The 23,090-nt window shown below is 42.3% G+C and overlaps 1 protein-coding gene across 1 annotated transcript in view; it reads right to left on the reverse strand.

Moving 5' to 3' along the window:
- The window catches only part of slit2 (slit homolog 2 (Drosophila)), a 107,463-nt gene that overhangs the window by 37,090 nt on the left and 47,283 nt on the right, over nucleotides 1–23,090 (reverse strand). Inside the window, exon 5 of the mRNA XM_063008169.1 lies at nucleotides 4,824–4,895. Coding sequence (XP_062864239.1) covers nucleotides 4,824–4,895 — 72 coding nt within the window. The remainder of the gene's footprint in view (nucleotides 1–4,823; nucleotides 4,896–23,090) is intronic.

Raw genomic sequence — 23,090 nt, forward strand, 5'->3', positions numbered from 1 at the left:
AAAAGTAAGTACACCCCTCACATTTCTGCAGATATTTAAGTATATCTTTTCATGGGACAACACTGACAAAATGACACTTTGACACAATGAAAAGTAGTCTGTGTGCAGCTTATATAACAGTGTAAATTTATTCTTCCCTCAAAATAACTCAATATACAGCCATTAATGTCTAAACCACCGGCAACAAAAGTGAGTACACCCCTTAGTGAAAGTTCCTGAAGTGTCAATATTTTGTGTGGCCACCATTATTTCCCAGAACTGCCTTAACTCTCTTGGGCATGGAGTTTACCAGAGCTTCACAGGTTGCCACTGGAATGCTTTTCCACTCCTCCATGACGACATCACGGAGCTGGCGGATATTCGAGACTTCTAGCTCCTCCACCTTCCGCTTGAGGATGCCCCAAAGATGTTCTATTGGGTTTAGGTCTGGAGACATGCTTGGCCAGTCCATCACCTTTACCCTCAGCCTCTTCAATAAAGCAGTGGTCGTCTTAGAGGTGTGTTTGGGGTCATTATCATGCTGGAACACTGCCCTGCGACCCAGTTTCCGGAGGGAGGGGATCATGCTCTGCTTCAGTATTTCACAGTACATATTGGAGTTCATGTGTCCCTCAATGAAATGTAACTCCCCAACACCTGCTGCACTCATGCAGCCCCAGACCATGGCATTCCCACCACCATGCTTGACTGTAGGCATGACACACTTATCTTTGTACTCCTCACCTGATTGCCGCCACACATGCTTGAGACCATCTGAACCAAACAAATTAATCTTGGTCTCATCAGACCATAGGACATGGTTCCAGTAATCCATGTCCTTTGTTGACATGTCTTCAGCAAACTGTTTGCGGGCTTTCTTGTGTAGAGACTTCAGAAGAGGCTTCCTTCTGGGGTGACAGCCATGCAGACCAATTTGATGTAGTGTGCGGCGTATGGTCTGAGCACTGACAGGCTGACCCCCCACCTTTTCAATCTCTGCAGCAATGCTGACAGCACTCCTGCGCCTATCTTTCAAAGACAGCAGTTGGATGTGACGCTGAGCACGTGCACTCAGCTTCTTTGGACGACCAACGCGAGGTCTGTTCTGAGTGGACCCTGCTCTTTTAAAACGCTGGATGATCTTGGCCACTGTGCTGCAGTTCAGTTTCAGGGTGTTGGCAATCTTCTTGTAGCCTTGGCCATCTTCATGTAGCGCAACAATTCGTCTTTTAAGATCCTCAGAGAGTTCTTTGCCATGAGGTGCCATGTTGGAACTTTCAGTGACCAGTATGAGAGAGTGTGAGAGCTGTACTACTAAATTGAACACACCTGCTCCCTATGCACACCTGAGACCTAGTAACACTAACAAATCACATGACATTTTGGAGGGAAAATGACACGCAGTGCTCAATTTGGACATTTAGGGGTGTAGTCTCTTAGGGGTGTACTCACTTTTGTTGCCGGTGGTTTAGACATTAATGGCTGTATATTGAGTTATTTTGAGGGAAGAATAAATTGACACTGTTATATAAGCTGCACACAGACTACTTTTCATTGTGTCAAAGTGTCATTTTGTCAGTGTTGTCCCATGAAAAGATATACTTAAATATCTGCAGAAATGTGAGGGGTGTACTCACTTTTGTGATACACTGTATACACACACATATATATACACACACTCACACATACGTATGTATATACACACATATATATATATATACACACACTCACACACACACACATATATATATATATATATACAGTATACATACTACACACACACAGATATACAGTGTATCACAAAAGTGAGTACACCCCTCACATTTCTGCAAATATTTTATTATATCTTTTCATGGGACAACACTATAGACATGAAACTTGTATAGCAGTGTAGATTTACTGTCTTCTGAAAATAACTCAACACACAGCCATTAATGTCTAAATGGCTGGCAACATAAGTGAGTACACCCCACAGTGAACATGTCCAAATTGTGCCCAAAGTGTCAATATTTTGTGTGACCACCATTATTATCCAGCACTGCCTTAACCCTCCTGGGCATGGAATTCACCAGAGCTGCACAGGTTGCTACTGGAATCCTCTTCCACTCCTCCATGATGACATCACGGAGCTGGTGGATGATAGACACCTTGAACTCCTCCACCTTCCACTTGAGGATGCGCCACAGGTGCTCAATTGGGTTTAGTCCATCACCTTTACCTTCAGCTTCCTCAGCAAGGCAGTTGTCATCTTGGAGGTTGTGTTTGGGGTCGTTATCCTGTTGGAAAACTGCCATGAGGCCCAGTTTTCAAAAGGAGGGGATCATGCTCTGTTTCAGAATGTCACAGTACATGTTGGAATTCATGTTTCCCTCAATGAACTGCAGCTCCCCAGTGCCAGCAACACTCATGCAGCCCAAGACCATGATGCTACCACCACCATGCTTGACTGTAGGCAAGATACAGTTGTCTTGGTACTTCTCACCAGGGCGCCGCCACACATGCTGGACACCATCTGAGCCAAACAAGTTTATCTTGGTCTCGTCAGACCACAGGGCATTCCAGTAATCCATGTTCTTGGACTGCTTGTCTTCAGCAAACTGTTTGCGGGCTTTCTTGTGCGTCAGCTTCCTTCTGGGATGACGACCATGCAGACCGAGTTGATGCAGTGTGCGGCGTATGGTCTGAGCACTGACAGGCTGACCTCCCACGTCTTCAACCTCTGCAGCAATGCTGGCAGCACTCATGTGTCTATTTTTTAAAGCCAACCTCTGGATATGACGCCGAACACGTGGACTCAACTTCTTTGGTCGACCCTGGCGAAGCCTGTTCCGAGTGGAACCTGTCCTGGAAAACCGCTGTATGACCTTGGCCACCATGCTGTAGCTCAGTTTCAGGGTGTTAGCAATCTTCTTATAGCCCAGGCCATCTTTGTGGAGAGCAACAATTCTATTTCTCACATCCTCAGAGAGTTCTTTGCCATGAGGTGCCATGTTGAATATCCAGTGGCCAGTATGAGACAATTGTACCCAAAACACCAAATTTAACAGCCCTGCTCCCCATTTACACCTGGGACCTTGACACATGACACCAGGGAGGGACAACGACACATTTGGGCACAATTTGGACATGTTCACTGTGGGGTGTACTCACTTATGTTGCCAGCTATTTAGACATTAATGGCTGTGTGTTGAGTTATTTTCAGAAGACAGTAAATCTACACTGCTATACAAGTTGTACACTGACTACTCTAAGTTATATCCAAGTTTAATGTCTATAGTGTTGTCCCATGAAAAGATATAATGAAATATTTGCAGAAATGTGAGGGGTGTACTCACTTTTGTGATACACTGTAGTGTATCAGCAGGGCTGTTATATTTGGTGTTTTGGGTACAATTGTCTCATACTGGCCACTGGATATTCAACATGGCACCTCATGGCAAAGAACTCTCTGAGGATGTGAGAAATAGAATTGTTGCTCTCCACAAAGATGGCCTGGGCTATAAGAAGATTGCTAACACCCTGAAACTGAGCTACAGCATGGTGCCCAAGGTCATACAGCGGTTTTCCAGGACAGGTTCCACTCGGAACAGGCTTCGCCAGGGTTGACCAAAGAAGTTGAGTCCACGTGTTCGGCGTCATATCCAGAGGTTGGCTTTAAAAAATAGACACATGAGTGCTGCCAGCATTGCTACAGAGGTTGAAGACGTGGGAGGTCAGCCTGTCAGTGCTCAGACCATACACCGCACACTGCATCAACTCGGTCTGCATGGTCGTCATCCCAGAAGGAAGCTGACGCACAAGAAAGCCCGCAAACAGTTTGCTGAAGACAAGCAGTCCAAGAACATGGATTACTGGAATGCCCTGTGGTCTGACGAGACCAAGATAAACTTGTTTGGCTCAGATGGTGTCCAGCATGTGTGGCGGCGCCCTGGTGAGAAGTACCAAGACAACTGTACCTTGTCTACAGTCAAGCATGGTGGTGGTAGCATCATGGTCTTGGGCTGCATGAGTGTTGCTGGCACTGGGGAGCTGCAGTTCATTGAGGGAAACATGAATTCCAACATGTACTGTGACATTCTGAAACAGAGCATGATCCCCTCCCTTCGAAAACTGGGCCTCATGGCAGTTTTCCAACAGGATAACGACCCCAAACACAACCTCCAAGATGACAACTGCCTTGCTGAGAATGCTGAAGGTAAAGGTGATGGACTAAACCCAATTGAGCACCTGTGGCGCATCCTCAAGTGGAAGGTGGAGGAGTTCAAGGTGTCTAACATCCACCAGCTCCGTGATGTCATCATGGAGGAGTGGAAGAGGATTCCAGTAGCAACCTGTGCAGCTCTGGTGAATTCCATGCCCAGGAGGGTTAAGGCAGTGATAATAATGGTGGTCACACAAAATATTGACACTTTGGGCACAATTTGGACATGTTCACTGTGGGGTGTACTCACTTATGTTGCCAGCCATTTAGACATTAATGGCTGTGTGTTGAGTTATTTTCAGAAGACAGTAAATCTACACTGCTATACAAGTTGTACACTGACTACTCTAAGTTATATCCAAGTTTCATGTCTATAGTGTCGTCCCATGAAAAGATATAATAAAATATTTGCAGAAATGTGAGGGGTGTACTCACTTTTGTGATACACTGTATATATACACACACTCACACATGTATATACATATACATGCACACACACACACACACACACACACACACACATATATATATATATATTTTTTTTATCACATAGTGTGAATTATCACATAGTGAATTATCACAGTGTGAGACAGAATAATCTGATTCATTATAACACATCACGCCCTCACACACACATACTCACAGGTTCTTGATCTCGATAGCTCCTCTAAATGCTTTTCTTGGAATGCCTTGAATTTGATTCTCACTTAGATCCCTAAAACACACACACACACACACACACACACACACACACACACACACACACACAAAACATAAAATGAATTGCTGGTTCTGTGAACTAGCACTTTTAGGACAGACAACATTACATTTACTGATGTTTACGATGGTTCTCAGCTGTCAATGGTGTTACTTTGTCGGTATGTGAGGAAGGAATTCCATCCTTCACACTCTAAAAGCAGCACCACTCACACTCGCTCACATAGGCTGGCAACATGTGGCAAATAACATTTCAAAGAGCTGCGAATAACTTTGTTCCTTAATTCCTTAAACCATCTCTACTTAATTATTTCAATTCAGCAGGAGATCAGAAATGTATTTATGGTATTTGACTTTTGACCGCACTCCGTGTGTGTGTGTGTCCACAGTAGCTGCATTTATTAAAGTTGTCCTTCCTTCCTCCCTCTGTCTGTCTCTCTTGCTCTTTCTCAGACACATAGGTGTGATGAATGGCCAATGACAACTGCCAATCAAATTCTCCATCAATCATAAAGTGAAGGGCATGACGTGTGTGTGTGTGTGTGTGAGAGAGAGATTGTGTGTGTGTGTGTGACAGAGACAGACTGCCTGTCTAAGTCTCTGACAGAGAAGCTTATTCATTTAGATACCTGTCAGTCACGATTGAGAGCTGATAAAGAGTTGGTGAACTGAAACTTTTAAACATGATATAAAGTCTAGGAGTCTGTATTTAGTTTTCTTTCTAAAAGCCCTTTTACAAATCCACATATGCACGAGTATTTATCAACGACTTATCAAGTGTGTTAAATCAACAACATGTACAGATAAGGTTAAGTAAACTTGTAATGGTCATGTACTACAGCTGGGATCCAGGGTTCAAAGCATTGGATTGAGAAAGTATTCAGACCCCTGTTGTATTGCACACTTTATTATATTGTGGATTTAATTTTGCTTAATAAAAAGCCATTTTAAGCATTAGGCTACACTTATTCATAATTAGCCATAATGAAAAGAAACATATATATTTTTAATTAATTAAGAATAAAAAAACGTAATCCCTCATTCACAAAATACTCACAGAAGTATCCAGAACCTTTATTTATTATAATAAACAGCTGCATTTTTAAATTCTTTAAACTCTTTGAAAGCTTACACATGAGGATTTGGGGAGTTTATCCCATTCTTCAGTCACCAGTCAGTCACCAGCCTGCTTAAAAAGTCTAGGTTTCATCCCATAAGACCGGAGAATATTTCTGCACTTTTATCTTCTGGTTGAAAACGGTGAGGGTGGGAGGAGTAGTAACTGGTCGTGTCTGAGAGACCGAGAGAGAGCTTATAGTTCGGATTTAGTGCCATCTGATTTTCACCTTTTTGTACGCTCAAAGAAGCTTTAAGGGGAAGAAGATTTTCATGTGATGATGTAAAAGCAGCGGTGCATCAATGGCTACATGTTTAATCAAAAACATTCTTGCTGATGGCATTAAAAAGTTATACATCAGAAAGTGATGATGTAGAAAAGTGATGTCATTTGTTTTTAAAATTCTTAATAAACAGAGATTATTAAGTGTGGAAACTTTTTGAAAAACGCTTGTACATTCAATCCATTCAAATTTGAATAGGTTGACTCCAGTTGGGGCGGCACGGTGGCTCAGTGGGTAGCACTGTCGCCTCACAGCAAAAAGGTCCTGGGTTCGATCCCCAGGTTCGGTGGTCCGGGTCCTTTCTGTGCGGAGTTTGCATGTTCTCCTCGTGTCTGCGTGGGTTTCCTCCGGGAGCTCTGGTTTCCTCCCACAGTCCAAATACATGCAGTCAAGTTAATTGGAGACACTGAATTGGCCTATAAGTGAATGGGTGTGTGTGTGTTAGCCCTGCGATGGACTGGCGCCCCATCCAGGGTGTTACTGCGTGCCTTGCGCCCATTGAAAAGCTGGGATAGGCTCCAGCAAGACCCCAGCCCCCTCCAAGCGACCCTAATTGGATAAGCGGTTAAGACAGTGAGTGAGTGACTTCAGTTGAGTTTTAGGCATATTTTGAGGATGATTAAATTTGGAGGTGGCGCAACGGTAAAAACACATGCCGCAACCAGAGCCGGGATCTCAAATACATCGTATCGAATCTCGGCTCTGCCTTGAGGGGGGGGCTAAGCCGAATATGGGTCTCTCATTGTCAGACTGGTTTAATTACAACCTCTGCTGGCTGATTAGAGGTGCCTACACAGAGATGAGGAAGGAGTGCTCTTAGGGTGTGTCTCTCCGTACACAACGCTAGGGGGCACAACACTCAATGTGTGGGTGATAAGATGCATACGGCTTGCTGCCCACGTGTCGGAAAGGGCTTGGGTTAGCTTCGATCTCCTCGGTCAGAGCAGGGATCGGCATAGGTGGAGAGGAAGCATGATGGAATTGGGCAATTGGACGCGCTAAAGGGGGAGAAAAAGGGGAGAAAATGCATTGAAAATTTTTTTTACTGCATCAATATGAGCAATCAGGTGTGCACTGGAGAATAAAAATATCAATTACATCCATGCAAAATTAAACCCACAAATAGTTATAATAATAAGTGCATAAAAAATAATGGGGTCTAAATACTTATTCCACTCTAGCCTACACACAACAAGTGGATTAACGTGCGCTTGTCTTTCACGTTTTAGTCCACTGGGTGGCAGTAAGTACTTCTATTACCTGACGTGCGCACACTTTTCATACACTTGTAAACAATCGGTGTTGTTGAAACACTTAAAAATAAGTGGTGTCCACAAACTTTTGATATCATGAAGACGTTTAATGTGCAGTCTGTAATGTAAAACAGTAAATAATGTAAGTAATGTGATGTAAAGTAATGTAAGTTGCCAGAAGTCATTTAAATTGTTTTGCAACATACTGTGAATGTAGGGTTTCGTATTTGTCCTCCTTTGGAAGGACCGGATGTTTGTAGCCACCAGAATGAATCTGCCTGCCATTGACTTTCAAACGTGTCAAAAGAAATGATTTTTATATCATTGGTTTAAAACCACCACTTTCTGTGAGCTCGTCCACCACTTTTTTGTATCTTCAGCCTTGAAATGCTAGTTAATGACTAAGTTTTAATAACTGTTCACGCTGTCAACATGCCAAAACCAAAAACCAAGCAAAGCTCAGAGTGGTCGGGTCACCACCCTGTCATTCTGAAGACCCTAATATCTGTAATAGACCACTGAAGTCGTGTCGTCATTTTGTAGGCCACGCCATGTTGTTATGCCCATATTTGGTAACCCGGGTCTAAGAGAAATTTTGAATGGGAAATATGAATGGAGATTTCGCAAATTGCCTCTCTCGCATCCTGTAGTCATAAAAAATGTTCCAAAGCTGTTACGTTTTGTTTTACGGAGATTCTTCTGTCTATTATCACTGGATCTTCTGAATTATGAAGTCGTTAAAGAGTCAAAATATGAATATTGCTACATGTAAGCTAATGCTACTGCGCACTGAATTGACGTCACTAGACTGGAAGCCTCTTAATGTTTTCTTTTTTTTTTTTTTATAAGCCTCTTAAATAACTGCACGAAGCAGCGCGATTCACCAGAGTAACAGTGCAGTGATATTCACAAGTTTTACTTTATATTTTTAGTAGGTAGCTACATTAAAGTAAAAAGCGAGGATGGTCGGGTGTTACGCCTTCGGTTGTACTCAACAAAAGCGGGCCGCTCGTTCCGTCGATTCGATCGGTGTTGTTCAGTGACGTCTAATTAATGTGCAGTAGCATTAGCTTTCGTGTAGCATTATTAGTATTACGACCCTTTAACAACCTCGTAATTCAGAGGATCCAGTGACGTACAGGAAAAAAATGTACATAGGACAAAACGTACAGGGTTCTGAACATGTTTATTTAGCACAGGATGTGTTAGAGTCGATTTTTTGAAAGCCCCGTTCGTTTTTCCTATAGGAAATCTGAGTTAGACCCGGGTGTCCAAATATGGGCATAACGAGGACTACAGAATGACGCACGACTTCAGTGGTCTATATGGCAATTTTCTAGTTTAAGATTCCTTTATTGATCCCCATGGGGGAAATTCAAGTGTTACAGCTGCTCCAGTACAGTGTAAGTACAGTAAACAGAATAAAATAAAAAATAAGGAAATTATAAAAAAATTAACTATGCTATGCAATTACTACTGTATTATACAACAGTATGATAATTACTACAATATAATAAAAACACTATATATTCCATTTGTAAATATATACATTGTCCAATGCTGGGAAAAAGGGTAGGGGGGATCTTGAGTTATTGTACCTTATGTAAATGAGTTTCATATATTTAATTAGCTCACAAAGATCACTGCACTTTGTAACAGATTTTTTCTCCATACAGTGTCATAATTTCTAGTGCAAATAATATATATTTATACACATAGAATCACTGTAGTCCATCTGTTTCTCTACATACTGTTTTAGCTTGCTTTCACCCTGTTCTTCAATGGTCAGGACCCCTACAGGACCGCCACAGAGCAGGTATTATTTAAGTGGTGGATCATTCTCAGCACTGCAGTGACACTGACATGGTGGTGGTGTGTTAGTGTGTGTTGTGTTGGTATGAGTGGATCAGACACAGCAGCGCTGATGGAGTTTTTAAACACCTCACTGTCACTGCTGGACTGAGAATAGTCCACCAACCTAAAAAATATCCAGCCAACAGCGCCCCGTGGGCAGTGTCCTATGACCACTGATGAAGGTCTAGAAGATGACCGACTCAAACGGCAGCAATAGACGAGCGATCGTCTCCGACTTTACATCTACAAGGTGGACCAACTAGGTAGGAGTGTCTAATAGAGTGGACAGTGAGTGGACACGGTATTTAAAAACTCCAGCAGCGCGACTGTGTCTGATCCACCCATACTAGCACAACACACACTAACACACCACCACCATGTCATTGTCACTGCAGTGCTGAGAATGATCCACCACCCAAATAATACTTGCTCCGTGGTGGTCCTGTGGGAGTCCTGACCATTGGAGAACAGGGTGAAAGCAGACTAAAGAGGTATGCAGAGAAACAGATGGACTACAGTCAGTAATTGTAGAACTACACAGTGCTTCTATATGGTATGTAAAGCTGTTAAAATGGACAGTGAGTGTAGAAACAAGAAGGTGGTTTTAATGTTATGGCTGATCAGTGTAGGTATAATCATGTACAGTACAACTACATTCCCTATTCACATATTCCATCTAGTTTGAAAGCTGGATCTGGTTGACCAAGTCAGGACTCGAACCCACACCCTTCTGACTGAGAGCTAACACCGTGTGTCCATGTGTGCATTTTTCCCTTTCTCCACTTTTTCTATTAAGACTATTATTTGACCAGTTGTCTTCTTTGGCAGTGTCTAACGTCTGTCGCTCTTTCTCGTACACACACTCACGCACCACTTCCTCTCAATATCCAGTAGTGTTTGAGAGACCAGCTGTCGACTCTGGAAATGTCATTCAATCACACGAGTGTGTGTGTGTGTGTGCTCTCCCCGCTCTCCCCAGAGGGCCTCATTAGTGAGGTGTTTATGAACCAGAAGCATTCAGCACTCGCTGTGTTAGGCTGGCGGTGTGGCCGCGGATTAACGTCTCTAACACTTGCATGTACGCACACACTCACACACACGGGCAGAATCACACACGTGTTTGTTTTGTTTAGCTGTAAATGTTAGTGTATTTGTGGTTGGGTGTGATTGTGTGGCCAGACACCACAAGCTCTCCCCACAGACCGCCGTCGACCACACATGCTCCAAGATTAAAGACCGCTGGTAATTCTGTTTCATTTCTCCTTCATCCGTCAGAAACGATTTAAGATGTTTGGGTTTGTGATCGCCAACGTTCCGAAGAAGGCTGTGTGTGTGTGCGTGTGTGTGTGTAAATCAAAGTGAAATATTCTTATTCAAACACAGATGAGGTCTTAATGTTGTCTTGCACAAACCAATCTCTACACACACAGCTGTCCGAGTCCATCTGTCTTTAAACACACTCTCACACACACACACACTGAGTACGAAAAGTTCACATGAGCAGCAAGTGCAAATGAAAGCATGTGATGTTTTTCACTATATTTTAATCAAAGGGGGCACACATTTTAATTTTAAAGCACCACGCCTAATTCTAAATGTGATGAAATGGATTTGCCAGCATAAAATAGCTGATTATTTATTTCATTTATTTATTTGATTAGAATTTTAACGTCATGTTTTACACTTTGGTTACATTCATGACAGGAACGGTAGTTACTGGTTACATAAGATTAATCAGTTTAAGTTTTAATGTCATGGACATTGGTATCTCCAATTCACCTCACTTACATGTCTTTGGACTGTGGGAGGAAACCAGAGCTCCCGGAGAAAACCCACGCAGACGTGGGGAGAACATGCAAACTCCACACAGTAAGGACTCTGACCGCTCCACCTGGGGACCAAACCCAGGACCTTCTTGCTGTGAGGTGACAGTGCTACCCACTGAACCCCGTGCTGATTATTATATAGTACTTGCATTCATATATTTAAAAATTTTGACTATCTGCTTCGTCCTGGTCAGGGTCACAGTCGGCTCCCGGCCACCCGGGGACATATCGTCCGCAAGAAAGAATAACTTTATTAACACTAACTGTGGCAAGTGTCAGTTCATCACATGGCTTATACACACTCACCTTCACTAACTTACTACTGAACTAATGATAGTCGATAAGCGGTTGGAGGAAATTTGCATCCCCGTTGTCCACTAAATCATCATTCTTCATGATTCCTCATCAGTACTGATGAAAATGTGCTTAATTACATTTGATGTGAGGCTCCGGCTCAAATACAAAAATTCTCGTCCGTATTTTGACACACCTCCCCTCTGCAACCACAGAATTGGTTAAAAGTTTTCCAAACTCAGTTACCCGGGTCATGTTTTTAGCTGCTTTAGACTTCGACATCTTGGACATTTTGTTTGCTAACTGAACTGCTGTAGGATTGTTAGGATCGCCTCATAGTGCAAATTAACCAGTAAACTTGAGGCACTTGAAACATGTTAAATTGCTAAACACAAACCTTACATTATGAATTTAACAGCAAATTAATCATGACATGATGTTCATGAGCGTGATTTAGGTAGGGCCTTATTCATGATGTTTATTATATTATGCCATATAACAGCATACAAGCTTATTGGACTGGAACAGTTCTGGATTGTTAACGTTGTATTAGAGCGTTAAAGATAGAGTGCTGAATGTGTCCCAAATCAAATATAATTAAACCAAACACACAAAAACTTTATCTTAAATGTATTATGCTGTTTAGAACTAGGCTTTTTTAGGCAGCCTTCTGCTTAATGGGTCTGTTGACTTCTGTGTCACATGACTCGCTGTTAGCAATGATCTGGAATGTTGAAGAAAAGGGCAATGATCTGAAATTCTGGCACTTCAGTTTTGTGACACGAAACAATAAATGAAGATTAAGCAGCCCAAACATTATCCTGTGAATAACTCTGTGTGTGTGTGTGTGTGTGTGTGTGTGTGTGTGTGTGTGGCAGAAGAAAACATACACCGACAAGCCAAAAAACTGATATTACCAGCAATAAGGAGTATAATTACTTTAGCATTTAAGATTCCACTAAGGTGTGTGTGTGTAGTGAGGCAAAGTGTCTGCACAGTGTCTGGCCAAAAGTATTTGGACACCTGACCATGAGCTTGTCAGACATCCCATTTCAAAAACAAATTGTATTAAAACGGAGTGACCTCTATGTGATCTTTTCAGCAACCACTCTTCTGAGAAGGCTTCTCACAAGACTTTGAACTATGTCTGTGGGAATCTGTGCCCATTAAGTAAAAAGAACATTTGTATAACTCTGCACTGACGTCAATCAAGAAAACCTTAAATGATGTTCCAGTTCATTCCAAAACTGTTTGGTGAGGCTGAGGTCAGGGCTCTGTGCAGGCAACTGGAGTTTCTTCATCATGTCTTTATAGATGTTGCTTTGTGCACAGGGTTACAGTCATGCAGGAACAAGAAAGGGCCTTCCCTAAATTGGAAGCATATCATTTCCTAGATGATTGATTTATTACACCTGTAAAACCTGCTTTTTACCTTTACTCATGGACATGCTTGATCTTGGAATACCGTATTCACTTAAAGCGCATTCACATGAGAAGCGGAAAAATAGCTTTTGCGCTGGCTGTGCCGGTGCACAAAGCTTAATGTGACTTATTGTAGTAAAACAACAAGCGAGGAATTTTATTAGTGGAGAGAACTTAAAAGCAGTCATAAATCAGAAAAGTTTAGTGTTTCTATGTCGTTCTTTTAATACATTGTCACCTTAAGCTTTATCGTTAACCATTTTAGACTCTCAGAAAAGCTAATTCTTACAATTTCTCAGAACCCCGAGCTATAACACAAGTTTAAAAGTGAAACAGGAGAAACATACAGCTAAACACAGATACATGTAGAGCTTGCAGAGTGAATTTGATGGTTATTCCACACAAATGCAGATTCGTCTCATATTCTCACTTTGATGATGTTTTACCGCACCGCTGAAGCCGAACGCTGAGCACAACGGCGGTCGCACACACATCGAGTTTAAGGGAAACACTGAGTTTAAGGGTACAAATCTCTAGGATGAAGGCCATCGAGTTTTAAAGATTTTGAGCTTAGGGGGCATTGATTCACAAGGTACCACTGTAGCTGATTGAGACTATAGTCTGGATTAAGTTTGGGATTGGGATTAAGTGACTTTAGGACTTCATTATAATAAAGTAGAGGCATGCTAACAGCATTCATTAAAACAGCACCTGGATGCTAACAGAGTGTGTAACGGGTTTAATGAGGCAGCGATACAGGCAATTAATCATGATTAATTAGCTACATCCAAGTGTGTTTGTGTGTGTTTGTATAAAACATGATTTATTTTCCCTTTACTCTCCCACTAAGAAGCTTTCCACAGCCACACACCCACTCGCTCTTGACTGCCTCTTGTTAGTCCTGTATATTGCATATAATTTCCAAAAGAGACGTTTAAATCACAGAGAGGATGTGGCACGCGAGCGCGGCGGAAAGCCCCGGCGTTAAAACTTCTCTAACACAACGAACCCAAACACTCTTAAAGTCATTTGCTGAAATTGCTTCAGACGCTCATTACTGTCACATCACACGTACAAACATGCACACACACAAATGCACACACACGCAGTAGGAGTGTATTGATGTGAATGAAGTCATTAAAGCATAAATTATTTACGGCTCATTTGGCTTCTGTGGGCCACCGTACTTTACACACAATGTTACCATGACAGCAGCACAGCACAATGAGAGGAATGACACAAAGACGCGCAAACGTACATCAACACACACACACACACACACACACATACACAGTTTAGTAACCGAGATAAACACTTTTTTTTTTACAGGCATTTTACAGGCACTACCTCTCTCTCTCTCTGTCTGTCACTCATGCCTCTCTCTCTTATTTCCTATATACAGTTTGTCTCTCATGAAATTGAGATTGAGATTGTCAGAGTGACCGGGGTTGCACTGGCCTCCCTTATTAGAATGCGGATTAGAATGTTTCCACCCATCCATCTGGAAATAGACACCCTGCTCTTTATGGCTGGCATTTTTGGTGATGTTTGACTGACACATCGTCAAAGCTAAGACGAAAGAAGAAGAAAAAAAATGGGAGGGGGCAAGTTTGTTTTAAGCCAAGACTTACAATTATAGTTTATTTGCCATCTCTGTTTATCTGAGTCCTTTCTCAACAGCGGATCGTTCGCTCACATACTGTGGTACCTTGTAACTCGACGCCTCCTAAACTTGACGTCTTTGTGGAGAAATTTGTACCCTTAAACTCAACAATACTCAACTTAACAATAAACAGCCTTTGTTCGGCGCTCGGCTTGACAGACGCCATCAAAGTACTCATATGAGACGAATCTGCATTTGTGTCGAATAACCGTCAAATTCAGCCTGAAAGCTCCACATGTAACTGTGTTTAGCTGGATTTTTCTCCTGTTTTACTGTTAAACTTGTGTTATAGCTCAGGGTGCTGAGAAATTGGGGGAATCAGCTTTTCCAAGAGTCTATAAGGCTTATCAATACAAAAAAAAGCTTAATGTGACTTAATGTATTAAAGGAACTACATAGGAACACTAAACCTCTCTTAATTATTACTGCTTATAAATTCTCTACGCTATGCTACACTTGCTCGTTGTTTTAGTACAATAAGTCGTGTTAAGCTTTGTGCACCAGCACAGCCAGTGAGTGCAAAAGCTATTGTAAATGCGCCTTTACTGAATGGAATACGGTATTCCAAGATCAAGCATCTCCATGATTAGGAAGCATAATGAAACAATAAAGAAGTAAAGGTAAAGTGCAGGTTTTATTGTATTTTTATTGATTTTTAACTGTTTTCTATTGTATTTCAGTGTTTTTATATTGTATTTGTGTTATTTTCAGTGTTTAAGTGTCAAAAACAACCCCCATTATTTTACATAAGCCTTTGGAACACATTAACAGGTTTCCCATACATCCTTATGGGAGAAAATACCTTGAAACTCAATGCCACTCCCAGAACCAATTGACGTCGAGTTTCAGGGTAACACTGTATTTGATTTGGAGCTAAATGCCCTTTCTGATGCAGTGCTCTTATTTATCCGGGCTTGGGACCGGTACTAAGTGTGCACTGATATGTCCCCCAACAAACCCTTCTGTCCTTCCTGTACTCTCTGTATTTGTAAGCCCAGCCTAAGATTTGAACCCCTGGAACTGAGACACTGCCGTTACCTACTGCTGTTACTCTGCTGTCTAGTAAAGTCCAAATTGTCCAAAGCATGCAAGTAAGCGGGCTTGTTTATGTTAGAACAGATATTTGTAAGGACTTGGGACCCCATGGTTACTTTATTTTCGTAGTTCCACACGCGCACACAGAAACACAAGCACAGACGGAATGCAGTCGAATCTCACTGTATGTCTTAATGTATCAACGTCATAAATGAATAAACTCCTTGTGCGCGATTCATCACAGAATACGGCACAGACACACTCGCACACACGCAGACGAGCCGCAGGCGACACACAGTGGTCAGTGTGTATTGTGAGGCCCCTGAATACAAAAGAACGGCTGGAGTCTTTGTGTATCTGTCAACCACTGTCTGAGCACATTAATACATTCATAACACACACACACACACACACACACTCACAAACACACACACAAACACAGTGCTCATCCACATTCCATTAGGTTGCGTACTTGCTTAAACACGCGATATCAAGAAACGGACCGGAACCCGCGTATACAGCGGACAGCCGTTGTGTGCGAGTATGAGAGGTCAATTTACTTTAATGTGCGGTGGACTGAGGACTGAGCAACTCTCCACAGCCTAGAGGCAAATCTGTCCCTCTCTCTGTCTCCCTGTGTCTCATGCCATCAGTCTCTCTCTATTTCTGTCTTTGTGTGCTAAGGCGTAGGATCTCCTGCTCCTGTCCAGAACCTCATTATACCTTTTAGAGGCCTACAAGCTCCCGTTTCTGTGTCCAAGTCCCTCAAGTTTCTGGGCCACAGATGAACTAACTCTTAGGGCCTGCAAGCTTCTGCTTTTTTCTGAGGTCAACAAGAAGCCAAGGACTAAAAGTGTCTGCATATATCCTCCTGAGCTCTAACAACACCTCCTATGATTCTGTGTTCATCTCAAAGCTCAAAATCTTTCATGACTGCCAGTGGCCTACAAGATATTGACTCTCTTCTAAACCCTACAAGATTCCTCTCTATCCAAGAGGTCTTTACAGTCCTACAAGCCCCCATTTTTTGCTTAAGTCCCCCTACCTTTCTAAGGGCTACAGACGAACCTACTCCTAGGGTGTGCAAGCTTCTGCTTTTTTCTGAGGTCAACAAGAAGCTAAGGACTCAGAGTGTCTGCATCTACCCTCCTGAGCTCTACAAACACCTCCGATGCTTCCGTGTTCATCCCAAGGCTCATGATCTTTAATGACTGCCAGTGGCCTACAAGCTATTGACTCCTTCCGGACACCTACAAGCCTTCTCTTTATTTCAGAGGTCCACACAGTTCTGCTCTTACCCTGATCATACCCCCCAATCTCTAGAATCAACTGCTTACTTTCCGAGGCCCATCAGTTCCTGATATTGTCCAAATGTACACAAACTCCTGCTTCAGTTCTAATGATACCTCTACCTTCTTGAGGCTGGTGGGTTCCCGTTTCTGTATAGATACAGTCTCTCTTAATTTCTGTCTGTGTGTGCCTCTCCTACTTTTATCATCCTAAGGCGTACCATCTCTTGCTCCAGATCTTCTTCATACTTTTTATAGGCCTACAAGCCCCCGGTTCTGTTTCCAAGTCCCTCAAGTTTCTCGTCCTACCTTTCTAAGGGCCACAGACAAATGAACTCCCCTCCTGAGCTCTACAAACACCTCCTATGCTTCTGTGTTCATCTCAAGGCTCATGATATTTTATGACTGCCTGTGGCCTACAAGCTATTGACTCTCTTCTGAGACCTACAAGCTTTCTCTTTATCCCAGAGGTCCACACAGTTCTGCTCTTATCCTGATCATGATACCTCTACCTTTTTAAAGGTCCAGAGGCCTATAAGACTTGTTTCCAAGTCCCTCAAATTTCTGGTCCTACCTTTTTGGCCACAGACGAATTAACTCCTAGGACCTGCAAGCTTCTGGTCAACAAGAGGCTTAGGACTCAATGTGTTTGCATATACACTCCTGAGCTCTACAAACACATTTACCCTTCTTAAACATGTATGCTTCTGGCATACATGACTGCCAGTGGTCTACAAGCTATTGATTCTTCTGAGGCCTACAAGCTTCCAGATCTCTAGAATCAGCTGCTTACTTTCTAAAGCCTGTAAGTTTCCGATATTGTCCAATTGTATAAATATCCTGCTCCAGTTTTAATGATATCTCTACCTTTTTGAGGCTGATGAGTTCCAGTTTCTTTACAGATGCCACTACCTGGTTGAGATATTTAAACATTTGCTTGTATCCCATAGTCCATCTCATTCTTGTACTTTTCTGAACTCTATCTGGTCTATATTGAGCTGTACAAGTTGCTTTTTTCATTATAGTACCTACAAGCTCTTGCGTAGGTCCTAAACATATTACGATGTTAGTCAAGTCAAGCCTACGTATACCCTCTTGCCGTCCTACAAGCTCTATCTCCTATCCTAAAATCTACCTGGGATCTTCCCATATTAGGGCAGACACCCATACATTCCTGCCTCCATCCTCAGCCTACAATCTCCTGTTCATACTTTTTTGAGTTCTATGAGATGTTGATCCCATCCTGAGGGCCAGATATTTCTGCTACTTCCTTCCTGCAGCCCACAGACTACAGTTACTGCCTTGACACCTACGAGCTCCAGTTTCTGTCCAGAGGGTACCTTTTAATTCCCTCAGCTATGAAGTATGTATATCATATTTCCTCTGACATGCAGCGCAATGATTCCATTAATAACTAGTTCATTACTGCAAGCTAATCTTCAATATAAATTAGACGTAATGACTCTAGACTTAATGATAATGATGATATACATTTTAATTAAGAATTTTTTTACCAAAATAAGCCCTGGTTTTGCCTGTTTTCTTTCTCTTACGTTCATCCTAAAGAATATTTCATTGCCATTGTTGCTTCTGGCCTGTGTAGTGGGGGTTAGGGCACTCGTGTGTGATGGCACTGAAATATATTTGTTAAAAGCATTATAAATGTCATTTTGTTCTGTTCTCTTTCTCTTAGTTCTACTCGTTCTCTACGTATGTAGGTCTCCCAGTCTTCTAAAAGTAGCCTCCAGTCACCCGTTAGCCTTTTAGGAAGAGCATGTTGCTGCATGAGTGTGTGTGTGTGTGTGTGTGTGTGTGTGTGTGTGTGTGTGTGTAAGAGAGAGAGAGAGAGAGATAGAAAAAGAGCTTTTTATATATAAGAGACACCATGGGGCAGATCTAACATTTGAAAGCACACACACACCAGTACATAAGAGCATCCATAACCAACAAAGCTAATCGAAGCCTGAGGGTCTTTGGCTCTTTCTTTTACTCCTTTATTTCAGGGTTTAACAGCCTTGGCCAGACACTGCCAGAAAGCCACACCCACCAGCCTTTGGTGTTTTATATAGTTGGCTTGTTGCTCATTTTAAGTTTCCGTCATTCAGAAAATAAAATCACAGTCAGAGTAACAAGTATTTGTCAGGCACTTAGATTTACTCTGCTTTACTCACCAGGTCTGTCCACCTGAATTGTATACATACAGCATCACACACAACACACAGCATTAGTGCACATCTGGCATCTGTGAGCCTGAGAGACACTAAGTAACAACACAGTTAGATCATTGACTCTGGTAACTGTTTTTGAGGAGTTCCTCATGTACTTGTTTGTCCCCATAAGTTTTACGTAATCCACTTTCTTCCCACCCACCAAAAACATGCAGAAGGTGGATTCCCAATCCTGTAACTTCTAAACACTATGTGCAAAGTAGAAAAAGTAGAAAAGTCGTACCAACTTCTTAATGCCATCAGCAAAAATTTTTTTGGTTGAGCCCGTAGCCACTGACGTTGGTAATGACACAAGTACCTGAGAAATTTGTGAGGACAATGGCGAGAATCAAGCTTTTGTCTTCTTGTGGCTCTGTGCTGCATATCTAACGGCTCTGTGTCTGTCTTATGACTCTCAGGGGCAGTAGCCTAGCGGTTAAAGCACTAGTAATCGAAAGGTCGCTGGTTCAAGCCCCACCACTGCCAGGTTGCCACTGTTGGGATCTTGAGTAAGGCCTTTAACCCTCAATAGATTAAACAATATACACTGATCAGCCATAACATTAAAACCATCCTTGTTTCTACACTCACTGTCCATTTTATCAGCTCCACTTACCATGTAGGAGCACTTTGTTGATCTACAATTACTGACTGTAGTCCATCTATTTCTCTAAATACCTGTTTAGCCTGCTTTCACCCTGTCCCATAATAGTCAGGACCACCACAGAGCAGGTATTATTTAGGTGGTGGATCATTCTCAGCACTGCAGTGACATTGACATGGTGGTGGTGTGTTAGTGTGTGTTGTGCTGGTATGAGTGGATCAGACACAGCAGCACTGTCCACTCTATTAGACACTCCTACCTAGTTGGTTCACCTTGTAGATGTAAAGTCAGAGACGATCGCTCATCTATTGCTGCTGTTTGAGTTGGTCATCTTCTAGACCTTCATCAGTGGTCACAGGACGCTGCCTACAGGGCACTGTTGGCTGGATATTTTTTTTGGTTGGTGGTCTATTCTCAGTCCAGCAGTGACAGTGAGGTGTTTAAAAACTCCATCAGCGCTGCTGTGTCTGATCCACTCATACCAGCACAACACACACTAACACACCACCACCATGTCAGTGTCACTGCAGTGCTGAGAATGACCCACCACCCAAATAATACCTACTCTGTAGTGGTCCTGTGAGCATGCAGAGAAACAGATGGACTACAGTTAGTAATTGTAGAACTACAAAGTGCTCCTAGTGAAGCCGATAAAATGGACAATGTGTGTAGAAACAAGGACGTGGTTTTAATGTTATGGCTGATCGGTGTACTGTCACCGCTAAAATAATCTAGTAAGGTGTACACAGACACTTCACTGCTGTCAAGATGGTAAGGCTGGGCAAACTGAATATTGTTAAATGATCAAACACTTAGCTTCAAAGAAAGTCTTACCCTCTCACCCCCATTAAAAACTGTGTTTAACTAATTAGTTACATGCTAAAGCTTTTGTGTAGGTTAGTAGATAGTAAGATACTTAGTAGATAGTAGGGTACGGCTTACCAATACACTACCTCTTACCTGCAGGGATTCCACATTAAAATACCAAATCATCTTAAATAAAAACACATATACTGTGCATTAAGTGAAAATGAGCAATTAGCTGTATTAAATGTGTACTTATTAACATCGAATAAACACACTTGATGGATTGATGACATTCTGTTTCTGCCGGGTGTGTGAGAGTTTCCTGTAGTGCCTTTGCTCCATTGCTGTTGTTACCGTGTTGACACTATGATTTATTGCGTTTAAACTTTTAAGACCCAAGAGAATATGTCTGGGTGTTTCTGGCTGCCCACTGACAATTACTTCACTAAGCTGCTCTCATAAATCCATGATGGGCAACCATTGCAGGTGGAGCGGGCAGTACTGTGCGCTCGCCCAAGGAACTACAGTCATCATTATGATGTCACACGCAGCACATGCCTAAGCGCATTAAAATTCCCTAACAATGACAAATACTTTATCTGTTTTATTATAGCAGTTACCATACACACCTTTATTTGTGTGTGTTTTTGAAGGGAGAGGAATCAAATAATAAGTGGCACACACTCACATTTCCCTAAGGCAGTGGAATTTAACACACCCCTGTATAAACCTGCAATCAAGGAATCTGTTTACATCCTCCCCTAAGCTACTGCTACACAAATACAAACTGGGTGGTCCCGATCATGGTGTCTAAATAAATCTTAACATTCTGTAGTTGAAACCCTGTAGTCCACCATGCCTCCACTGGTGTGAACTTAGATCTTGTGATTATATTGTTTATTATAAAACCATCCAAAGGGGCAAGTGTGTTTGTTTGGAAGGTACGGATTGTCTGAAAGGTGCTTGGAAAATTTTGGGGTTTAGTCTGTGGGATCCCTGAGGAGCTCATATAAGGTGGCTGAATCTGGTCTTAGAAAGTGTCATTTGTTTAAAAGCTGGAGTTTTTAAATACAGTGTCCACTCACTGTCCACTCTATTAGACACTCCTACCTAGTTCTCATCTATTGCTGCTGTTTGAGTTGGTCATCTTCTAGACCTTCATCAGTGGTCACAGGACGCTGCCCACGGGGCGCTGTTGGCTGGATATTTTTGGTTGGTGGACTGTTCTCAGTCCAGCAGTGACAGTAAGGTGTTTAAAAACTCCATCAGCGCTGCTGTGTCTGATCCACTCATACCAGCACAACACACACTAACACCATGTCAGTGTCACTGCAGTGCTGAGAATGATCCACCACCTAAATAATACCTACTGTGTAGTGGTCCTGTGGGGGTCCTGACCACTGAAGAACAGCATAAAAGGGGGCTAACAAAGCATGTAGAGAAACAGATGGACTACAGTTAGTAATTGTAGAACTACAAAGTGCTTCTATATGATAAGTGGAGCTGATAACATGCACAGTGAGTGTAGAAACAAGGAGTAGTTTTAATGTTATGGCTTATCGGTGTACGTCTGCATTTTGACAAAACACATCAATGGATGAGGATAGTGTGTGATATAGTGTCTCAGGTTAGTCTTACAGTTACAAACAGCCCCTTGAGGGCAACCATAACGCTGAAGTGGAAATGAGTTCGACACCCCCGGTTTAAGAGAAGAGTTCTGGCCAACAAATGTTTGAGGAGGAAGCTTGCTTGCTCTGAAGTGCTGTGTGATTCGATCTGAGAGATGTGGTTTGCTCTGAAGTGGCAATCTGCATTTACCATAATCCTCCTACTAAACAAAATGACAGTACACCGAGTGGTGTGGTTGACCCTGTGTGTGGGGAGGTGAACGTAGGTGTATCATCTGTTTGATTTTCCCGTAACTGGGCATCGTTTCTATAAAAATCTTATTACTCACTCAAATTATACAGACAGGAAGAACTTAAGCTTGCACCTGCTCCACCACTGAGGAGGCAGCTTTGTGATGTCATACTAATAAAAAAGTGGAACTGCTCGTGGCACATGCTTTTTATCTGTAACCGCAGCAATGATGCTCTCTGGTTGCCGTGGTATTATTAAGGTGAAATTAAAGAGCGTGAAGAAGCTGGGGTGGTTGCTAGGATACAGCTGTCTATGAAAACGGAACTCATTTCCCCATCAAACACACACACACACACACACACACACACACACACAGGTGTTCTACCTAACTGTTGAAGCTGGAACAGTGCCTGTGCTGGAGACACTCTGTCTAACAGACTCTCCAATATGCCACTCAGGTGTGTGTGTGTCTGTGTGTGTGTTTGGTAGTTCCCAGACTTAAGGCAGAGTATATGCAAGTATAAAAATAGATTACCTTTAAAGTAGAGACAATACTAGTACAGGCATTAAAAGTCTTGGTCTTGACCTTTAACGGTTTTGGTTTTGTCTTAGTCATAACTTATAAAAGGCTTGGTCTTGGTGGGAAATATAAAACTATTGGACCAATCTGACTTAGTCT

This window comes from Trichomycterus rosablanca, chromosome 14, assembly GCF_030014385.1.
Source record: "Trichomycterus rosablanca isolate fTriRos1 chromosome 14, fTriRos1.hap1, whole genome shotgun sequence".
NCBI lineage: Eukaryota > Metazoa > Chordata > Actinopteri > Siluriformes > Trichomycteridae > Trichomycterus > Trichomycterus rosablanca.